Source organism: Lithobates pipiens, unplaced genomic scaffold, assembly GCF_037356315.1.
Source record: "Lithobates pipiens isolate NorthernLeopardFrog02 unplaced genomic scaffold, aLitPip1_a1.2 Scaffold_23, whole genome shotgun sequence".
NCBI classification, from domain to species: Eukaryota; Metazoa; Chordata; class Amphibia; order Anura; family Ranidae; genus Lithobates; species Lithobates pipiens.
Window position 1 is genome coordinate 73804163 of NW_027507785.1, and position 19640 is coordinate 73823802.

At 42.7% G+C, this 19640-nt stretch overlaps 1 protein-coding gene across 2 annotated transcripts in view; it reads right to left on the reverse strand.

Annotated features, from left to right (window-relative positions):
• Positions 1 to 19640, reverse strand: part of FAM107A (family with sequence similarity 107 member A) — a 241977-nt gene that overhangs the window by 15201 nt on the left and 207136 nt on the right. For both annotated transcript variants that reach the window (XM_077451889.1, XM_077451888.1), the window contains one exon: positions 4394 to 4568. In XM_077451889.1, the coding sequence (XP_077308015.1) occupies positions 4394 to 4568 (175 nt within the window). The remainder of the gene's footprint in view (positions 1 to 4393; positions 4569 to 19640) is intronic.

Below are 19640 nucleotides of genomic sequence, written 5' to 3' on the forward strand. Positions count from 1 at the left end.
TTTCCTATAAATTAGAATAGGAGGCCTAACAGAAAAACAATTGTTGGGTGGTGATCTAACCGTATAATTGGTAGATTGTATTAAGCCTTTAGGTGAATCCATTTAGAGGCTAAAATAGAAGCAAGCTGTAATGTATACGCCATGAGAGCCGCACGATTCTCTGAGCCGTGTCCGCCTTTTAAATGTGAGCGCGTCAAATGTGAGTATAAAGGTTATCTGGCGTACAGGGTTCCCCAGTGACCTCGTTGTCTGACTTCCATCTGACTTGTAAATGGAGCCGCCAACTCACTTCCTAGGATAATGGACACCTACAGCTTTCAATCTGGCAAAACTCTGTTAGAAACCCCTAATGGTATTTATCAATGAGTCACAGCAAAGATCAGTGATGTTTAAGAAGTTACCGACAAGAACAAATCAGATTTACCTTGGCTGCAGTACGATTAGGAAGGCTGGTTCACACTTGTGCAGTGCGTTAGGTGCATTTTAATTGCGTTCTAAATGTGTTACTACTGAACGCTATACAGTATAATGCACATTTTGATGAAAGTGTATTGAAGAAGCAGCAAGCAGGATTTTTTTTAATACACCATTTTGATTGGTTGCTCTTCCATTATTTGTTTACACATTTGACAAGGCACTTTAACCACTTGACATCCACGCTATGGCCGAATGATGGCCACAGCGTGGATCTGAATTCCCGGGAGGCCGTTATATGAAGGCCTCCCCTGTGCACGCCCTACAGGGCGGGCGTGGAGCGCGCTGTGATCACTGAGTCAATGAGACTCGGGTGATCACCGATCCGAGTAAGAGGCCGGTCCTGGCCCCTTGACATGTGATCAGCTGTCAGCCAATGGCAGCTGATCACATGATCAAAAAAAAAGCTCGGTGATCGTTTTGTTTTTTTCTCCTCACACTGACAGTGGAGAAAAAAAAAGCAGATCACCGGCTCATCTTAAAGGGACATCTGTCCCGAAAAGGAAGGGGCAATTATGCCTCATTTATGCTATCTAACAGTGCCCACAAGTGCCACCTATCAATGCCCACCAGTGGTGTCAATCAGTGCCACCTAGAAGTGCTGCCTATCAGTGTAACCGATCAGTGCCCATCACTGCCATCCATCAGTGCCCATCACTGCCACCTATTGGTGCCCATCAGTGCCACCTCATTTTGTTATAAAATTTTAAAACAGGTAATTTTTGTCTGTCATTGATGTACGCTGATGAGGTGAATTTTTACATAAAAAAAAAAAAAAAAAAAAAAAAAAAAAAAAAAAAAATCGCACAGATGATCAAATACCACCATAAGAAAGCTCTATTTGGGGGGGGGGGGGGGGAGAGATAAAAAATTTCATTTGGGTACAGTGTTGTATGACCGCGCAATTGTCATTCAAAGTGCATCAGCGCTGAAAGCTGAAAATTGGTCTGGATAGGAGGGGGGTTTAAGTGCCCAGTAAACAAGTGGTTAAAAGGCATGTGATAGGAGTTGATATGTTGCTTACGTCCTGCCTGTTTTAACCTTGTAAGTCTAGGTTCACATTGCCACGATGCAGCACAAATTACATGCAATGTCTGTGCAGTGCAATTCATTTTGTATGGCCTAAATCGCACTGCATCTGCAGCAAAATGGTGTAGGACCTTTTTTTTTTGCTGCACTGGAATTGGATTGCATAGGTGTTAACACACATGCGATATGATTCAGGCGATCGCACTGCGTTTTGCAAGCTGTTTTGGGGCGTCGTTAGTTTAACATTGACACCCACAGCAGAACGCATGAACGCCGTGCAATTTCAATGCGGTGCGGTAAACGCACAGGACTTAATGTGTTTTCTGCATCACATATATGAACCGAGGCTAAATGTGCCCTTAACCATGTGCACTGCATGCACATGCAGTACATCCATTTACTTGAATGGGTCGTGTTCAGTGGGCAGAAGCGCCCACCTAACTTGACAAAAGGTTCCTGTCACAGTCATGAAGCAAAGCATCATGGCCATGGCATGAGTACACCACCATCCTCTGTCTTTGCAGCTTAAAGGGGAGTGATTGGGGGTGGTAAAACTACAGTTCCAACTGTGTGTTTTTACCATCCCCAACCTCAAATGTAAACAAGCCCTAAGCATGTTATTCTGGTCTGTACAGAAGCACCCTGGGGACATCCTAACATTTTTAAACTAAATTCTCAGTTTCAAAGTCAGAATTCTGCAATTACAAGTCAGAATTCTGAGTTTCAAAGTCAGAATTCTGAGATTAATAGTAAGGAGTCTGAGTTTCAAAATCAGAATTTCAGAATAAAAAACAGAATTCTAAGAATGAAAGTCAGAATTCTAAGTTTATAACAGTAGCCTCTAGGGGGATTGTGATTTGCACGGGCACCACATCCCCTATCCATGCTTCCGGCTCCCTGATCTACATATCAGAGCGCCAGACCATGGATTCCAATGCGGGAGGGGAGGGGTTGGAGTGTTTTTTTGAAGCACCTGATTAGAGCCAGAGTCTCTAATAGGCTTCAAAAATGGATGGCCTCAGAGAGCAGAGCATTGCACTCTGATTTTACCCAGTTGTGGGACGATAGCAAATAAATTTTCGCTATTTTCACACTAAAGTTCCTCCCCGCCAATCAGGAGGCAAGTTGTGAAACCTGTTTCCCGATTGGCCAAAGCGTCAGGCGATTCTATTGGACAGACAGTGCTGGACCATGGACAGAAGAATTTTATGATACTATTTTTTTTTTTAAACTGTAGAGGGGGACCTAAAAAAAATATTTTCAAAAATGGAGTTCTACTTCTCAGAAATGCTATGATCCAGTTGATGAACATGCACAGAATTAGTACACATGTGAGGCAGCCAATTGGCTGGTATTTTAGCAATCTTGTCAGTAAAAATGGAAATTGCTGCCAATGTTATTAATAAGAAAGCAATCATAAGGCCTTGCTTGATCTGGATGACAATTTTAATTAAAAAATGAAATAAATGCTGCCACATGACAGATAAAACCAAAATGTCCTCTCACACAATCCTTGTTTAGCTCCCACTCTTCTGGGATGGGTTGCATTCAGCAGGCAGTACTGATGGCTGAATGCGACAGCGGGGACACATTTGTGATGCGTCCACTGCTTATGCAGCTGAAAGGAGATCAGGTGGGTGGAGCCAAAAAACGCAGCTTAACCTTATATTTTTACCGACCCCTTCAACAAAGTCTTAAAGGAATAACTCCTACCTTTTGTTGCTCTAAAGGAAAATATTTTTTTCTATGTCGCTGTGCAAAGTGAACCTGAAAGGGAGTGACTTTCATTGTCAATCAGCTGCTGCAGGTTCAGGGTTCTAATGAGGAAAGTTTCAGGGTCTGCATCCCTTTAGACATGATTAACCCTTTGGGATTACCTTCCTATTTGTGTTGCAGAGGCTGCCTAAAGTCTGCCTATTCCCATTGTTGTCAATCAAGCCCTGAAGTAGCTCTTGGACCCTGAAATGTGTTGGATATTTTTGGAATGTCTCTGAGTTTTATTGGAATAAATTTGTATCTGGACCTCTTAGAAATGATGTGGTACTTAATTGTATTTATTTATTACAGATACTTATATAGTGCCATCAATTTCTATGCAGCACTTTACATATATATTATACATTTACATCAGCCCCTACCTTCAAGGAGCTTACAATCTAAGGTCCCTAACTCACATTCACAGACATCCCAAGTCTCCCACGAGTCGTGGGAGTCTCCCGCATTTCGCTGTGGGCTCTCCCCGGCTGGGCCTGCCACAGACAGAAGACAGAGCAGCCAGAGCGGCCAAATTGATAACGGCCGTGGAGGCCCCAGAGTCTTCTGTCTGTGGCCAGGGGAGGGGCCGGGATGGAGCCGGGAGCACTCCGCTGGTGGACACGGAGGCTGCGCTGATTGACACCGGTGCGAATTGTCCCCTCCCTGCAATATGTTTGCCGCCTCCCTGAAATGAGTTTTTGCAGGTTGGGATGTCTGCATTCATACACATACTGTGGCCAATTTAGACAGGAGCCAGTTAACCTACCACCATGTATTTGGAATGTGGGAGGAAACCGCAGGACGCAGAGGAAACCCACACAGGCACAGGGATTTTCCATTGTGTTCTCTTGCATTGGTAGCCATTGTGTGTAGGTCAGCCTGGCAGTGCTCCCTGTCCCAGGAACCCCTGGGCCCCATAAAACCCTGGATGAGAAAGCCTGGACTAGACAGACTAGTGGGGTATGATCTGTGGAGTGGAACGAGCTACTTTCCACCAGATTAACTACTGGGATGCAAGTACAGAAAGCCATGTAATGCAATGTATATAAAAAAAAAATAGGCATTTCAGAGCCATAAGTGCCAATCTCAGACTATAGAGACTGGTAATCTCAGTTTTATAACACAGGAAACCTACCTTCGATGGTTCATTAGCAGTTCCCGGTGGAGCTCCTGGTGACTTCTAGATGCTTTTACTGGATTTTGGAGTTTCTTGGGTTTGATGAGTTCAGTGTTTGCCTCCAGATAATCAGGATGAGCCAAAATACTTCCTATATCAGGTGGGTCCCTCTGTATATCAGAGTACATGGAGGCTGCAGACAGAACACACGTGTAAGACTGGAACCTGCATTGCCGTATATTATTGCTAATAATACTATATAAGGAAATCTGAATAATAAATAATGTATAAGTGATAAAAAAAATAATACAAATCCAATATACAAAGTGTCCAATGCATAAAGAAAACTGTGTGGGTTAGAACAAACCCAGAACACTAGAAAAATGTAAATCAAACCAGTGAAAAATATGCCCCTGTTGAAGACCCATTGGTCGAAACTCGTAGGGCTCTTTGACTTATCGCTCTCCACATTGCCCAGCATTTTAACCTTGTGATCACATTTTTACCTCTGTATGCTGTTTTTTTTAGAAATAAAATTACCACTTTTTTTGATCTGCACTATCTTAAAACATTTTCTTTTTCCACATACTACCTTGCTGAAAGTGGCTCCGGAGTCCTGTTGATCCTACCACTCGATCCAGGTCTGACGTTCCTAGGATTGGAGGTTCTTTTGGAGGTTTCCCACTTCTTCCTTGGATTCCATCCTGGAGGTCCTGGACCCCTTGGAGTTCCATACATCAGCCATTAGTGGCATCATGTCTGTATGATGATTCCATGTCGCTGACAATGGAGTCCACCAGTTCCGGGAAAGGGCACACGCATTTCTTTTTATCGCTGATGATGTTCTTTGATGTTCTCCATACCGGATAGCGTCCTACATTTTGATTTTTTTACCACCTCATGTTGGATGATCAATTTTATGTTGGACTATATCATTTTTCTAGCGTTCACAGTTTTTGGGTTTGTTCTAACCCACACAGTTTTCTTTATACATTGGACACTTTGTATATTGGATTTGTATTATCATTTTTTTTATCACTTATATCATCATATTTGGTTAGCGCTACATTATTTATTATTCATATCTATTTATGATTGTCACATTGTATATGTAGCTGCTTGTTTTTTTAGTTACTTGGGTTTAGCGCAGTAATATTCACTTTCCCTATAAGGAAATCTGCACTGGGCAGATATGGAGGATGACACTGCATACTTTTCATAAAAATGCTAGTTACCTGGCGGTCATGAAGATCCAATGGCTTCAGTTATTTCTGAGTCCCTGTCCTGGAACAAGTATGTAGATGGGGGCATTCCAACTTCACTCTTATTTAGTGATCTACGTTCTTGGTCAATGACTCAGAAAGCCAAAGACAGCCAGGTAATTGGTATTATTACAGGGAGATGATTAGCAATGGCAAACCCTTTATTTTTCTCTGTATCGGTTTCCTCTTAATAATAATTATGCTGATCCTCTCAGGAAACACAATGATTTTCCATTTCTTACCATATTAAAGCATATCCAAACCCAATAACAAATATGTAATATATTGCAGTTTTTTTTTTTTTTTGGCTGATTTCGTTTTTAAAGCTTTATTTCTTTATTTTCACCTGTTGATCCTGCCAATAACACACTTTCTGTTTAAGAATGACAACCTTCACTCACCCTACTATGGAGGAGCGGCTTTGCCACCGTTGGACAGGGAGTATGTTAGGACTACAAAACATCTTCCCTCCCCTTTTCCTCTGTTCTATAACATACACTATATTGTCAAAAGTATTGGGACGCTTGCCTTTATGGGTCAGGAAGTAAAGGGAAATCTCTGCAAAAGGGGGGGAAAAAAAAAATCTGACAGGGGTTATAACACTCCCTTACTTTATTCAAAATAAAAAAAATAGTTTAGCCCATAGCTCTTCTTTAATTTTAAAGCTGAAGTCCAGGAAAATGAAAAATGTTGGCCATTTGATGTGTAGGAATAAATGACCTCTATTAATGCCTGTCCCATGTTTGGCTTCTGCTCCTTTTGGTAAAACCGTTACATTCATTTCGGCCCCCAGAGTGCTGTAAGCAGCAAACATCCTGTGCTGAGACCAGTAGTTCCAACTGTTATGCCGCAAACACACGATCGCAATTATGGTCGGAAAAAGGTCTGATGGTTTTCCCGACGGAAATCCGCTGAAGCTGTCTTGCATACATACGGTCACAACGAATTCCGACCGCCAAGAACGCGGTGACATACAACACGTACGACGGGACTAGAAAAAGGAAGTTCAATACCCAGTAGCCAATAGCTTCCATCTTGTAGTTGAATTTGAGCATGCGTGAGCTTTTGCACGTTGGAATTGCATACACACAATCGGAACTTCTGATTTCAATCGGGAAAATTGAGAACATGCTCTCAAATTTTTGCTGGTGGGAATTCGTCCAGCTAAATTCTGATGGAGCATACACACGGTCGCATTTTCCAATTAAAAGCTCTCATCGGTCTTTTGCTGGCCGAAATTCCATTATACTCTAATCAGTTGGCCGCTCACTGTACAGTTCCTCCATTCAGAAGAAGCCTTGTATCCTTTACCCTGAATGCAAGGATTTCTGTGATTGGAGGAGGGGCCAGATGGAAGTCATGATCTCCTCTGCCCCAATTACAAAAAAATGGACATTTAGTGAAAAGGTTGCAAGGCTTATTATGAATAGAGGAGCTGTACAACGAGTGACCTGCTATGATTAGCACATTGTGTTTAATGGTTGCCTCTGCTGACCACACATTGGTTCCTTTTTGGGGCCTTATCCCTTTGACCATTGCTCACTGGTACCCGACTGCAGCCCAGCACAGTGCAGGAATTTTTCACAGGACTTGTGACTCAAAAAAAGCAACATGGAAGCATTTTTGATGCGTTTTCAATGGGAAGGTGTGTTTATATTAACTGACCAAATATGCACCATAAATGAGGCAAGCAGGATTGTTTACACCACAACAGAAGCGCAATGAACCAGTGTGAAGACATACATAGAATTTAAAGGGATGCATTTTCCTTCAGCTTTTCATGCGCTTTTTTAAAATGCAAAAGCTTCAATCACTGCCCAGTGTGAAAGCGCCTTAGGGCTGATTCACACATAGGGGGTTATTTACGAAAGGCAAATCCACTTTGCTCTGCAAGTGCACTTGGAAGTGCAATCACTCTAAATCTAAGGGGTAGATCTGAAATGAGTGGAAGCTCTGCTGATTTTATCATCCAATCATGTGTAAGCTAAAATGCTGTTTTTTATTTTCCTTGCATGCCCCCCTCGGATCTACAGCGACTTTACTTCCAAGTGCATAACCCCCTATGTGCGGTGCCAGGCGTTTTACTGGAGTGTTCAGCGTCTGTCACCCCAGAAACACACAAGAAACAATTGTTTCCTATGTGTCCCATTCACACTGGAACGCACCATAGCGCTGCGCTAAAATGCAGGCATGCTGCATTTTATGGCAGCGCATCTCACCACCCGATATTGCAGTGTATGAAGTGTATGTTTTGTACTCTTCACAAAAAAAAAAAGAAGACAGTGTGGTGCGCTGGATCGTGAGCCACACTGCCCCTTAGCCAGCCAGCGACACAGAGTGGCCGGAGCACTGAATCCCCCTGGCTGCTCTGTGATTTAACTGAGGGTCAGTTCACACCATAGAAAAGCAGTCTGGAATGTGTTCCAGAAGCTTTTCTGCATGCGCGTTTTTGATACAGCCCAGTGCATTTTTTCTCATTTTTAAATAAGGACATATGTCTTCCAGTGCGTTTTTGATGCATTTTACAGCATTCCAGTAATGTCCAGTGCAGGAAAAATGCACCATGTTCTACTTTTTTTTTCCTGGAACTGGAAGCATTGGTGTAAACTATGCAATTAAAAAACATATAACCTACTTTCCATGTGTTTTTGATGCAGGAAAAAAAAATGCACTGGACTGCATGTGGTGTGAACTGGCCCTCAGGGCCTGTGTGCATGGGCGTCCGCAGGTAGGGGAAAGGGGGGTCAAGTGCCCCCCCTGGAATCAGGGATCAGATCTTAAATTCAACACAGTTCCATCGGTATCGGGTTGTGGGCAGTACACACCCCTGTGCAACCCGCCAGTGGGGTGACGCCATCAAGGTTCTGTTGCGCCCCCCTATCAGTGTAGTGTGACTGCGGGCTCTTTTCCCTGCTCAGTCCAGCAGAAAACTCGGCGGCGCTGTGACAAGAGAATGGCAAGCTGCGGGCTATCAGGTTTCTCCCGGTCATCCCCCCCCTTTCTCCTGTCGGGAAGAAGAGATGACGGCTCTCACCAGGTTCCTCGCCCAGCTTTCTGCCCGCTCCGTTCCTTCCCTATTGTTCATAACTGAGGGCAAATCAAAGGAGACTAGGAGAGGAGAGCATCATGGGACATGTAGTCCCAAAGATTGGTGGCCCCATTTTCCACAGGGAGGAGGCTACAGTTCAACCGAGAAAGATTGAGAGACTGCAGCCTGGAAAAAAGCTGAGGGAGAGAGTGCGACAGGAAAAAGAACGAGGAGTGTGCTGGGCGGAAGCCAGAGAGAGAGCCATGCTGCCCAGCACCACCAGAGAGAGAGCTACACTGCCCCGCGCCACCAGAGAAAGTCATGCTGTCCAGCGCCACCAGAGAGAGCCACGCTGCCCAGCACCGCCAGAGAGAGAAACCCTGAGCCACTGCCAGGGTACAGACATGCTACACTACTGACCAGAGTCGCCCAGGGGGGAACCCAGAGTGAGCGATCGTCCAGCCAGAGTGATCACTGCTGTAGTTTCGCTGGGTCTGTTAAGAGGGCCTGTTGGCCATTATCGATTACTTATCCTAGGGATTGTACTATGTCTGCAGTCTCTGACCATGATAATGTGATAATGACATTGTCGAAAAGGGGTGGCGCATGTGTGACCCTAAAATTATGCCCTCCCCTGAAAAAAGTTCTGCGGACGCCCATGCCTGTGTGAATTGTCCCTTAGAAGGAATCTCTTGTGGCTTTTCATCCTCCGTTTTCCCCTCGTCTTTGCTCCTTCCTGCTTATCTGGTGCACCACTGACTTATCGAATGTGTAAAAGTTCCCCTTTAATAGAGACGATGCCAGTGAATTTCATCCACCACGCCCCAAGTTAGTCCACAGTGGGAGTTTTCTGTAAAGCCTAACGTTGTAAGAATTAATTTTAAATTCATACAAATTGTTCTATTAAATAAACATGAATTCCTTGGTAGTATTAACTTAGCAGCTGCGTTATAGATCAGAGCTATTCACTGGCAGGAACACTTCAGGAACGCACAAGAGCATTCTCCAAGTCGTGTATAATTAAAAAAAAATAAAATAAAATCTTTTGCTAATCCCGTACACTGGGAAAGCTGCAGTGGAAAGCGAGAGAAACAGACATCCTGATGCATCAAAAGCTGGAAAACTTGAGAGGCTTTTATCGTCATCTTAGAACCATATGCAAATTAGCACTTAAAGTGACAATATTGCTAAACCAAGATAAAATAAAAATGCTGCAGGTGTAAAATTCAGGGTTAAGGCCCAACCAGATTATAATATCCCCTTACAGGGGAAGGGGCATCCTGACCTGTTTTATGGGTCAAAACATTAGACCCAGGAAACAGCTCAATGATCAAGACTGAATGCAAGTTACTTCCCCTATATATAACCACAGAACCCAGGTGATGCCATCTCTGACGAAACGCTTAGGGTGTGGCCTAGGACGGTGACGTCATCACGCATGCGGACCTCATTGGTTGGTCAAGACTGTTAGCTTACAAGCCCATTTGGCGTCACGGACGTTCGTAAAGCCCGTTTTGATTTTTCAACATGTGAGTATGCATTTTTTTTTTTTAATACTTTATTTTAGGACAACTCATAGAAAATACAGAGAGCAATGATAAACATGTCAAAATATGTCACTTAGAAAATCACAGCACCAGTACACGTACCCGCCAGCAGTACCAGTACCCGTACCTGCCAGCAGTACCAGTACCCGTACCTGCCAGCAGTACCAGTACCCACCAGCAGCACCAGTACCCGCCAGCGGGCACCAGTACCCACCAGCAGCACCAGTACCAGCCAGCAGTACCAGTATCAGCCAGCAGTACCAGCCAGCGGTATCTGCCAGCAGTACCAGCAGGCAGTACCCAACAGCAGTACCAGCCCTGGAGGACAGCCAGCAGCAGCCACCAGTTATAACCACCTGGGGGACAGTAGCAACCAGCTGCAGGAATTGGAAAACAAGTGAGGTCATGAGCATTATACAGATCATGAAAATAATGTTTCGGATTGGCCAGCACTAAGGAGACTCTGTACCCCATGAGGTACCATTGTTAAAGAAAAACAGAACCAAACAAAGAGATAATGAAAAGGGAGAAGACAATACAGAGAAGAAAGGGAGAGAGGAAAGAATGGGGAAAGAAAAAAAAAGGGTGGGTGGAGAGAGGTAGGACAGAGAAGCTTAGGACAGAAGCCAGAACAAGAAAAGGGGGGGTCATGTCAAACCGCCACCCCTTCAGATACTGAATGCTCAATCTCCATTTAGGATAAATTAACCCCTTCCGACCAGCCGCCGCAGTTGTACTGTGACAGGTTGGCTCCCCTGGGCAAAACGATGTTACCTTATTGTTGTTTTGCCTTTTGGCCACTACGGGGCGTGCATGAACACCGATCTCTGTCCCCTCCTAGTCAGACCCACTCCCCCCACAGTTAGAACACAGGAGAGAACAAAATTAACCCCTTGATCCCCCCTAGTGTTAACCTGTTCCCTGCCAGTGACATTTATACAGTAATCAGTGCATTTTTATAGCACTGATCCCTGTATAATTGTCAATGGTCCCAAAAATGTGTCCACTGCAATATCGCAGTTCCAATAAAAAAAAATCGCTGATCACCACCATTATCAGTAAAAAAAATAATAATAATAAAAAATGCCATAAATCTATCGCCTATTTTGTAGATGCTATAACTTTTTTGCAAACCATTCAATAGATACTTATTGTTTTTTTTTTTTACCAAAAATATGTAGAAGAATACATATCGGCCTAAACTAATGAAGAAATTTGTTGTTTTTATTTTTTTTATTTGGGATATTTATGATAGCAAAAAGTAAAAGATACTGGGGGTTATTTACGAATGGCAAATCCACTTTGCATTACAAGTGCAAAGTGCACTTGAAAGTGCACTTGGAAATGCAGTCGCTGTAGAGCTGAGGGGGACATGCAAGGAAAATAAAAAACAGCATTTTAGCTTGCACATGATTGGATGATAAAATCAACAGAGCTTCCCCTCATTTCAGATCCACCCCTTTAGATTTACAATGACTGCACTTTCAGTGCAATTTCAAGTGCACTTTGCACTTGTAGTGCAAAGTAGATTTGTCTTTCGTAAATAACCCCCATTGTGGTTTTTTTTCAAAATTTTTGGTCTTCTTTTGTTTATAGCACATAAAATAAAAACCGTAGAGGTGATCAAATACCACCATAACAAAGCTCTATTGGTGGGAAAAAAAGGACGGCAATTTTGTTTGGGTACAGCATCGCATGACTGCGCAATTGTCAGTTAAAACAACACGGTGCCATGTCGCAAAAAATGACCTGGTCATTGAACAGCCAAATCTTCCGGGGCTGAAGTGGTTAATTCAGCAAGGCCTTGTATACAAATTTGTGCCAGTAGAACCACTTTTTGAGGAATTTATCCCGGAGGCCTCTCTCGGTGGCCACCAGATCCTCCAACTCATTCATTTTGGCTACTTTTTCAACAAGACGCCATTGGGTGGAGCCTGTGCCTGTCTCCAAAAGAGCGGGATGCAGAACTTTGCCGAGGTGATCAGGAGAGGCAAGATGAACCGCCTATAAGTCTTGCCCAAGAAACTGTAGTGGTGCCGAAGGAAAAGCGCAGGGTCCTACGGTAGGTCACGGTCCATACATTTTTGACTTATGCGATGGACTTCCATACAAAAATGGGCAAGACCAGAAAATGTGAAGAAGGAAACCAGTCTCCTTTCCACATCTCCAGCAGAGATCTGAGCATTGGGGAAACATCTTCATACCCCTTGAAATTTTCCAAATTTTGTCATGTTACAACTAAAAAACATAAATGTATTTCATTGTGATTTCATCTCATAGACCAACACAAAATGGCACATAATTGTGATGTGGAAGGAAAATAATATTTTTTTTTTTTTTACTAATAAATATCTAAAAGGTGTGGCATGCGTTTGTATTCAGCACCCTTTACTCTGATACCCCTAACTAAAATCTAATGGAACCAATTGCCTTCAGAAGTAACCTAATTAGCAAATATAGTCCACCTGTGTGTAATTTATTCCCAGTATAAATACAGCTGTTCTGTGTTGCTCTCAGAGGTTTGTGAACCTTAGTGAACAAACAGCATCATGAAGGCCAAGGAACACACCAAACAGGCCGGGGATTAAGTTGTGGAGAAGTTTAAAGCAGGGTTAGGTTATAAAAAAATATCCCAAGCTTTAAACATCTCAATGTGCACTGTTCAAATCCATCATCCGAAAATGGAAAGAGTATGGCACAACTGCAAACCTACCAAGACATGGCCGTCCACCTAAATTGACAGGCCGGGCAAGGAGAGCATTCAGAGAAGCAGCCAAGAGGAGCTGCAGAGATCCACAGCTCATATGGGAGAATCTGTCCACAGGACAACTATTAGTCGTGCTCTCCACAAATCTGACATTTATGGAAGAGTGGCAAGAAGAAAGTCATTGTTGAAAGAAAGACATAAGAAGTCCCATTTGCAGTTTGTGAGAAGCCATGTGGGAAACAAAGCAAACATGTGGAAGAAGGTGCTCTGGTCAGATGAGACCAAAATATAACCTTTTGGCCTAAAAGCAAAATGCTATGTGTGGCGGAAAACTAACACTGCACATCACCCTGAACACACCATCCCCACCATAAAACATGGAGGTTGCAGCATCATGATGTGGGGATGTTTTTCTTCATCAGGGACAGGGAAGCTGGTCAGAGTTCATAGGAAAATGGATGGAGCCAAATGTAGGGAAATCTTAGAAAAAAATATGTTAATTTTAGTGGATGACTGCGCCAAACTTTAACCAGATACCACCCAAAAAACCTATAACAGTGAATATTATTTTACATCCTGTAGTATAAATTCAGTAATAGTAAAATAGTATAAAATAAAAATTTAAAGCATGAAAAAAACTGAACTATATATGCACAAAAAACAAAAAGAAGATTCAGTGTATCCAAAAAATATATAGAGAAAATATATATGTGTATAAAGTCCCCGTGATCTTCTTCAAAAATGGCTGATTAAACCCTCCTGAACAAATCACAATGCCGTGTTAAAACTTCCACCAATCCGTGACGCACCATCACCTTCCAAAATGGCCACTCACCAGAGATCAATATTAAAAAAGCCTGGATCAGCCACTCCTCATCAGAATATGTCTGGGTTTCTGTTAAATAATGGTGGCCACACAAAATATTGACACTTTGGGCCCAATTTGGACATTTTCACTTAGGGATGTACTCCCTTTTGTTGCCAGCAGTTTAGACATAAATGGCTGTGTGTTGAGTTATTTTGAGGGGACAGCAAATTTACACTGTTATACAAGCTGTACACTCACTACTTTACATTGTAGCAAAGTGTCATTTCTTCAGTGTTGTCACATGAAAAGATAATAATATATATACAAAATGTGAGGGGTGTACTCACTTTTGTGAGATACTGTACTTATTTTCAAAGTTTTGTAACAGAAACAAAAAAAAAATGATTATTTTTTCAACATTTTTGGTCTTTTTTTTTTTTTATTTGTTTAGCAGAAAATAAAAATCCCAGAGGTGATCAAATACCACCAAAGGAAAGCTCTATTTGTGGGAACAAAATTATAAAAATTTTAGTTTGGGTACAGTGTTGTATGACCGCGCAATTGTCATTCAAAGTGCAACAGCGCTGAAAGCTGGTCTGGGCAGGAAGGTGTATAAGTGCCTGGTATTGAAGTGGTTAAAGAAACACACTGATTTATTAGTTAATTTAATTTTGCGCCGGTGACACAAACTCACACAATCTTAGTCACGTACACACGACTGGACTTCGAAGGACTAGGTCCGACGATCTTCCCAACGGACTTTCGGTGGAGTTCCAGCGGACTCTCCGAATGAATGGACTTGGCCACACACAATCACATCAAAGTCCGACGGATTCGTACGCGATGACGTACGACTGGACTAGAATAAGGAAGTTCATAGCCAATAGCTGCCCTAGCGTAGTTTTTTGTCTGTCGGACTAGCATACACACAAATGGATTTCTTGGGTCCGGTGTAAAAATTTAAAACATGTTCTATTTCTAAAGTCCGCCAGATTTTTGGCAAGCAAAGGTCCGATGGAGCCCACACACGATCGAATTGTCTGACGGACTCGTTCCGTCTGACCTTTGCTGTCAAAAAGTCCGGTCGTGTGTTGCGCGGCATTAGAGTCTGCAAAAGACTTGAGGCCGGGGAGGAAGTAAACATACAGCCAGAGCTACAATGGAATGATTTAGATCAGAGTATATTCATGCATTAGAATGGCACAGTCGAAGTCCAAACCTAAATCCAATTGAGAATCTGTGGTAAGACCTGAAAATTGCTGTTCATAAATGTTCTCCATCCAATCTGACAGAGCTTGAGTTATTCTGCAAAGAAGAATGGGCAAAAATGTCCCTCTCTAGATGTGCAAAGCTGGTAGAGACATCCCCAAAAAGAGTTGCAGCTGTAATTGCAGAGAAAGGGGGTTCTACAAAACTATTGACTCAGGGGGGCGCCATACAAATGTACCCCACACTTTTCACATATTTAACCATTTATCATTTTCCTTCCACTAAACAATTATGTGCCACTTTGTGTATCACATAAAATCCCAATAAAATATGTTTATATTTTTGGTTGTAACATGACAAAATGTGGAAAATTTCAAGGGATATGAATACTTTTTCAAGGCACTATATATATATATATATATATATATATATATATATACATACACACACATATACACACACACACACACACACACATATATATACATACACATATATATATATATACACACACACATATACATATACATACATATACACATATATATATACACACTGTATATGTATTCTGCTGGTGTAATGCACAGATTTCCTGTACGATATAAGACTGTTTTGCTAATCATTGGCCTGTAATTGTAGAGCCCACTTAGATTATCTCCCTGCCCCCTCCTCTCTACTTGAGCTGAGCAGTGCCATCTGCACACTTCCTGCCAAATGTTCATTTTGTAACAGTTATCTCTGCCAGTTCTATGGAATGATTTTTTTTTTCCATCACTATAAATCATATTTACTTTACATTAAAGTGATCCTTATTACAGCTCACAAAAATGAGGCTCTCAGTACCCAATTACTGCGTATTACTTGGGCCTTTCCCACACATCACCTTCTTTCTAGACGATTTCCATGCAGTGATATTGCTGCAAGAAGAATCTTTCGTTTCATTGTTGATGCAGCTCTAGATCTTTTCTTTTGGCCACTCCCACAGCTTGGCGATATTGACTTCCTGCCCTCCATATCACTACTGAGTCGAAATCACCTCCTGTAAACATGAAGTGCCACTGATCACAGATCTCAAGAACGTGCTTGCGTACCTAATTGACAGGGAAGCTAAGACTTAAAGGCCAACTCCAGGAACATCCTTTTTTTTGGCATTATAAAGGTTATTGTCTGATTACCTTTGTCATGTTGTAATCCTGCTCTGGCATTCTTTATGTGGCGTATAAAGAATGCTTTACGTTGCTTTATATGTTCGCCTCGACATCAGTGTTGCAGGTACACTATACTGCCAAAAGTATTGGGACACCCCTCCAAATCATTGGATTCAGGTGTAACAATCACCTCCACGGGTGTAAAAAAATCAAGCACCTAGGCATGCAGACGGCTTCTACAAACATTTGTAAAAGAATGGATCGCTCTCAGGAGCTCAGTGAATTCAAGCACGGTACTGTGACAGTCCCTCCATGAAATTTCCTTGCTACTAAATATTCCACGGTCAACTGTTAGTGATATTGTAACAAAGTGGAAGCCACTGGGAGCAACAGCAACTCAGCCACAAACTGGTAGGCCACGTAAAATGATAGAGCGGGCAGGCTAAAGCTCACGGTGCGCAGAAGTCGCCAACTGTCTGCAGATTCAATAGCTACAGACCTACAAACTTCCTGTGACCTTCAGATTATCACAACAACAGTGTGTAGAGAGCTTCATGGAATGGGTTTCGATGGCTGAGCAGCTGCATCCAAGCTTTACATTACCAACTGCAATGCAAAATGTCGGATGCAATGGTGTAAAGCACGCCACTACGGGACTCTAGAGCAGTGGAGATGTGTTTTCTGGAGTGACGAATCACGCGTCTCAGTCTCGCAATCCAATGAACGTGTCTGGGTTTGGCATTTGCCAGAACGATACTTTCCTGACTCCATTGTGCCAAGTGTAAAGTTTGGTGGAGGGGGTATTATGGTGTGGGGTTGTTTTTCAGGGGTTGGGCTTGGCCCCTTAGTTCCAGGGAAGGGAACTCTTAAGGTGTCAGCATACCAAGACATTTTGTACAATTTCTTGCTCCCAACTTTGTGGGAACAATTTGAGGATGGCTCTTTCCTCTTCTAACATGGCTGCGCACCAGTACAGAAAACAAGGTCCATAAAGACATGAAGGAGTGAGTTTGGGGATGGAGGAACTTGACTGGGCTGCACAGTAGTACACCCAACACCTTTAGGATGAATTAGAGCCTGCAAGCCAGGCCTTCTCGTCCATTAGTGCCTGACCTTACAAATGCACTACTGAAAGAATGGTCAAACATTTCCATAGACACACTCCTAAACCTTGTGGACAGCCTTCCCAGAAGAGATGAAGCTGCTAAAGCTGCAAAGAGTGGGCCAACTCAATATTGAACCCTACGGACTAAGACTGGGATGGCATTAAAGTTCATATGCGTGTAAAAGCAGGCGTCCCATTATTTTTTGCAATATAGTGTATAGTAGACAGTTCAGGTATTGTGTGTTCACCCGCATCTATGCTTGACCATTTACCAAATGCACAGCATCATCACAGGCTACATTTTCCAGGCGACGTACAAAGGATCTTTACTATTCGGAGCAACTGAAAGCAATATTTCTAAGCTTTATGTGAGAAAGTCTGCAAGGTAATGGCAGGGATAAACAGATCATTTCCTCTTTAACACTAATAAACTGATGGTGCCTGAGATTGGGATTTATAGAAGAAGTAATGTCTTATGTAACACTTTGATAAAAAACTTCTTGGAGAACTTTATTCTGTGGGGAGGTCAAGATGGAACATCATTTGGCGAGTGCCATAAACCAGTATTTGTTAAAGAGGAAGTAAACCCTGATGAGTTTACTTCCTCTTTTTTTCCCTGCAAAGGTAAAGCATAATGGACTACTATGCATTGCATTAGTAGCCCATTATGTGTCACTTACCTGACACAGGAGCCAGCGAAGTCGAGCTGTCCCCTGTAGTCCGCCGCATCCATCTTGCTTGTGGCGTCTTGCAGCTCCGCCGCTGTCATTCGGCGAAGCCGCGATGACGTCACTCCCGCGCATGCGCACGGGAGTCGACAAATGCGGCAGCTCCATTTTTGGAACTGCCGCGTTCAGTGCGCCTGCGCGCCGCTTAATCTAGGCTTACCTGTAGGTCAAAGTGGTTTGTAAGGGTTTACAACCACTTTAAGGGTTGTGGGATGCATGAGTTTAATTCTTTGCCCAAGCTAGAATTGGACTTTAATATCTATGGCTAGAACCGGCACTTACACTTTAAGATCTACTGTACATTTTAAATCTGGAGCTGAAGAAAAGTACTTGAAACTTGATTAATGCTTTGTAAACACTTGCGGATTCAGATTCTTCAGACTAAAAGTACAATTTAACAATACCAGCATTATACCTTCTGATTTATTTATTGCTAAATGTTGTGCTTTGCCTGAAGCGCTTTAATAAAAAGTATTTTACAATACTTGAAATCTTGAAAAACATCACAATGACGAAAAAACACATTTGCATTTGAAAGTATTTGGCACAGTTGCTTTTGGTAAACATTACGCAAGTGATGTTATTTTAGCCCTGGTCCACAGCATTTTCCAGAGCAGTCATATGGACCAGGCCGTCACTGCTTCCCTCCCACCGCAGTTGTCATATGTGAACAGCTTACCAGATAGAGCCTTAGGAAATGAGCCTGACTGATTTGTACCGCTTTATGTGAGTGAAGTCTTTTTTAAATAAATGTATTTGAGGAGACTCTTTCTAAACCTGTAGATCCCTGTCAACAACACAGGAAATAGGGCGATCTTCTCGCTGGAGGCAGCTAAGGCCTTCGACAGTGTCGAGTGGCCTTACCTGTGGAAGGTGCTGGATCATTTAGGACTGGGCACAAACTTTATTAGCTGGGTTAAATTGCTATACGCCCAACCATTGGCCCGCATCAGGGTAAATGGGGAACTATCGGAGTCCTTTCCATTGTTCCGGGGCACCAGACAGGAGTGTCCACTGTCGCCCCTGCTGTTTGGCCTGGCTTTGGAACCTATCATTTCATGAATAAGGGGAGACGGTTACATAGAGGGATTCCAGCATGCTACGGGTACTGATGTAGTATCATTATATGCTGACAACACTTTGCTATATTTAAGTGAGACGCAGAACTCACTGAGTGTTGTGATGACTCTCATCAAAGCCTTCGGTGCATTATCTGGCTTCTCCACTAATTGGAATAAGTCAGTACTAATGCTGATAGACCCCATTACAAGCCCCTTACCGGAGTGTGTGGCAATGGTACAGGTAGTGTCCTCCTTTTACGATCTAGGTATCCAAATATCTCCAGATGCTTCTCGATACTTATCTCTTAATTTACGTCTTCTGTTTGCTAAATTTCGGGGATAGATCTAATGCCTGATGTAAACTGCCTCTATCCGCAGTAGGAAGAATTAACCTTATAAAGATGATATGGGCACCCCAATTACTGTACATTTTTAACAACTCCCCGGTCTGAATTCCTTGACGCTGGTTTGATAGGATAGACTCCCAGTTTAGGGAACTTATATGGCGTAAAAAAACAGAAAGAATTAGCTTATCGACGTAATATAATAGAGATGAAGGGGGACTGGCAGCACCTCACTCTAGGCTGGAGATTAATGGATACGTCAGATCTGATACGCAGGATCCTCCATGTCACAGCTTAAGATAATGCATCAGTGCTGAT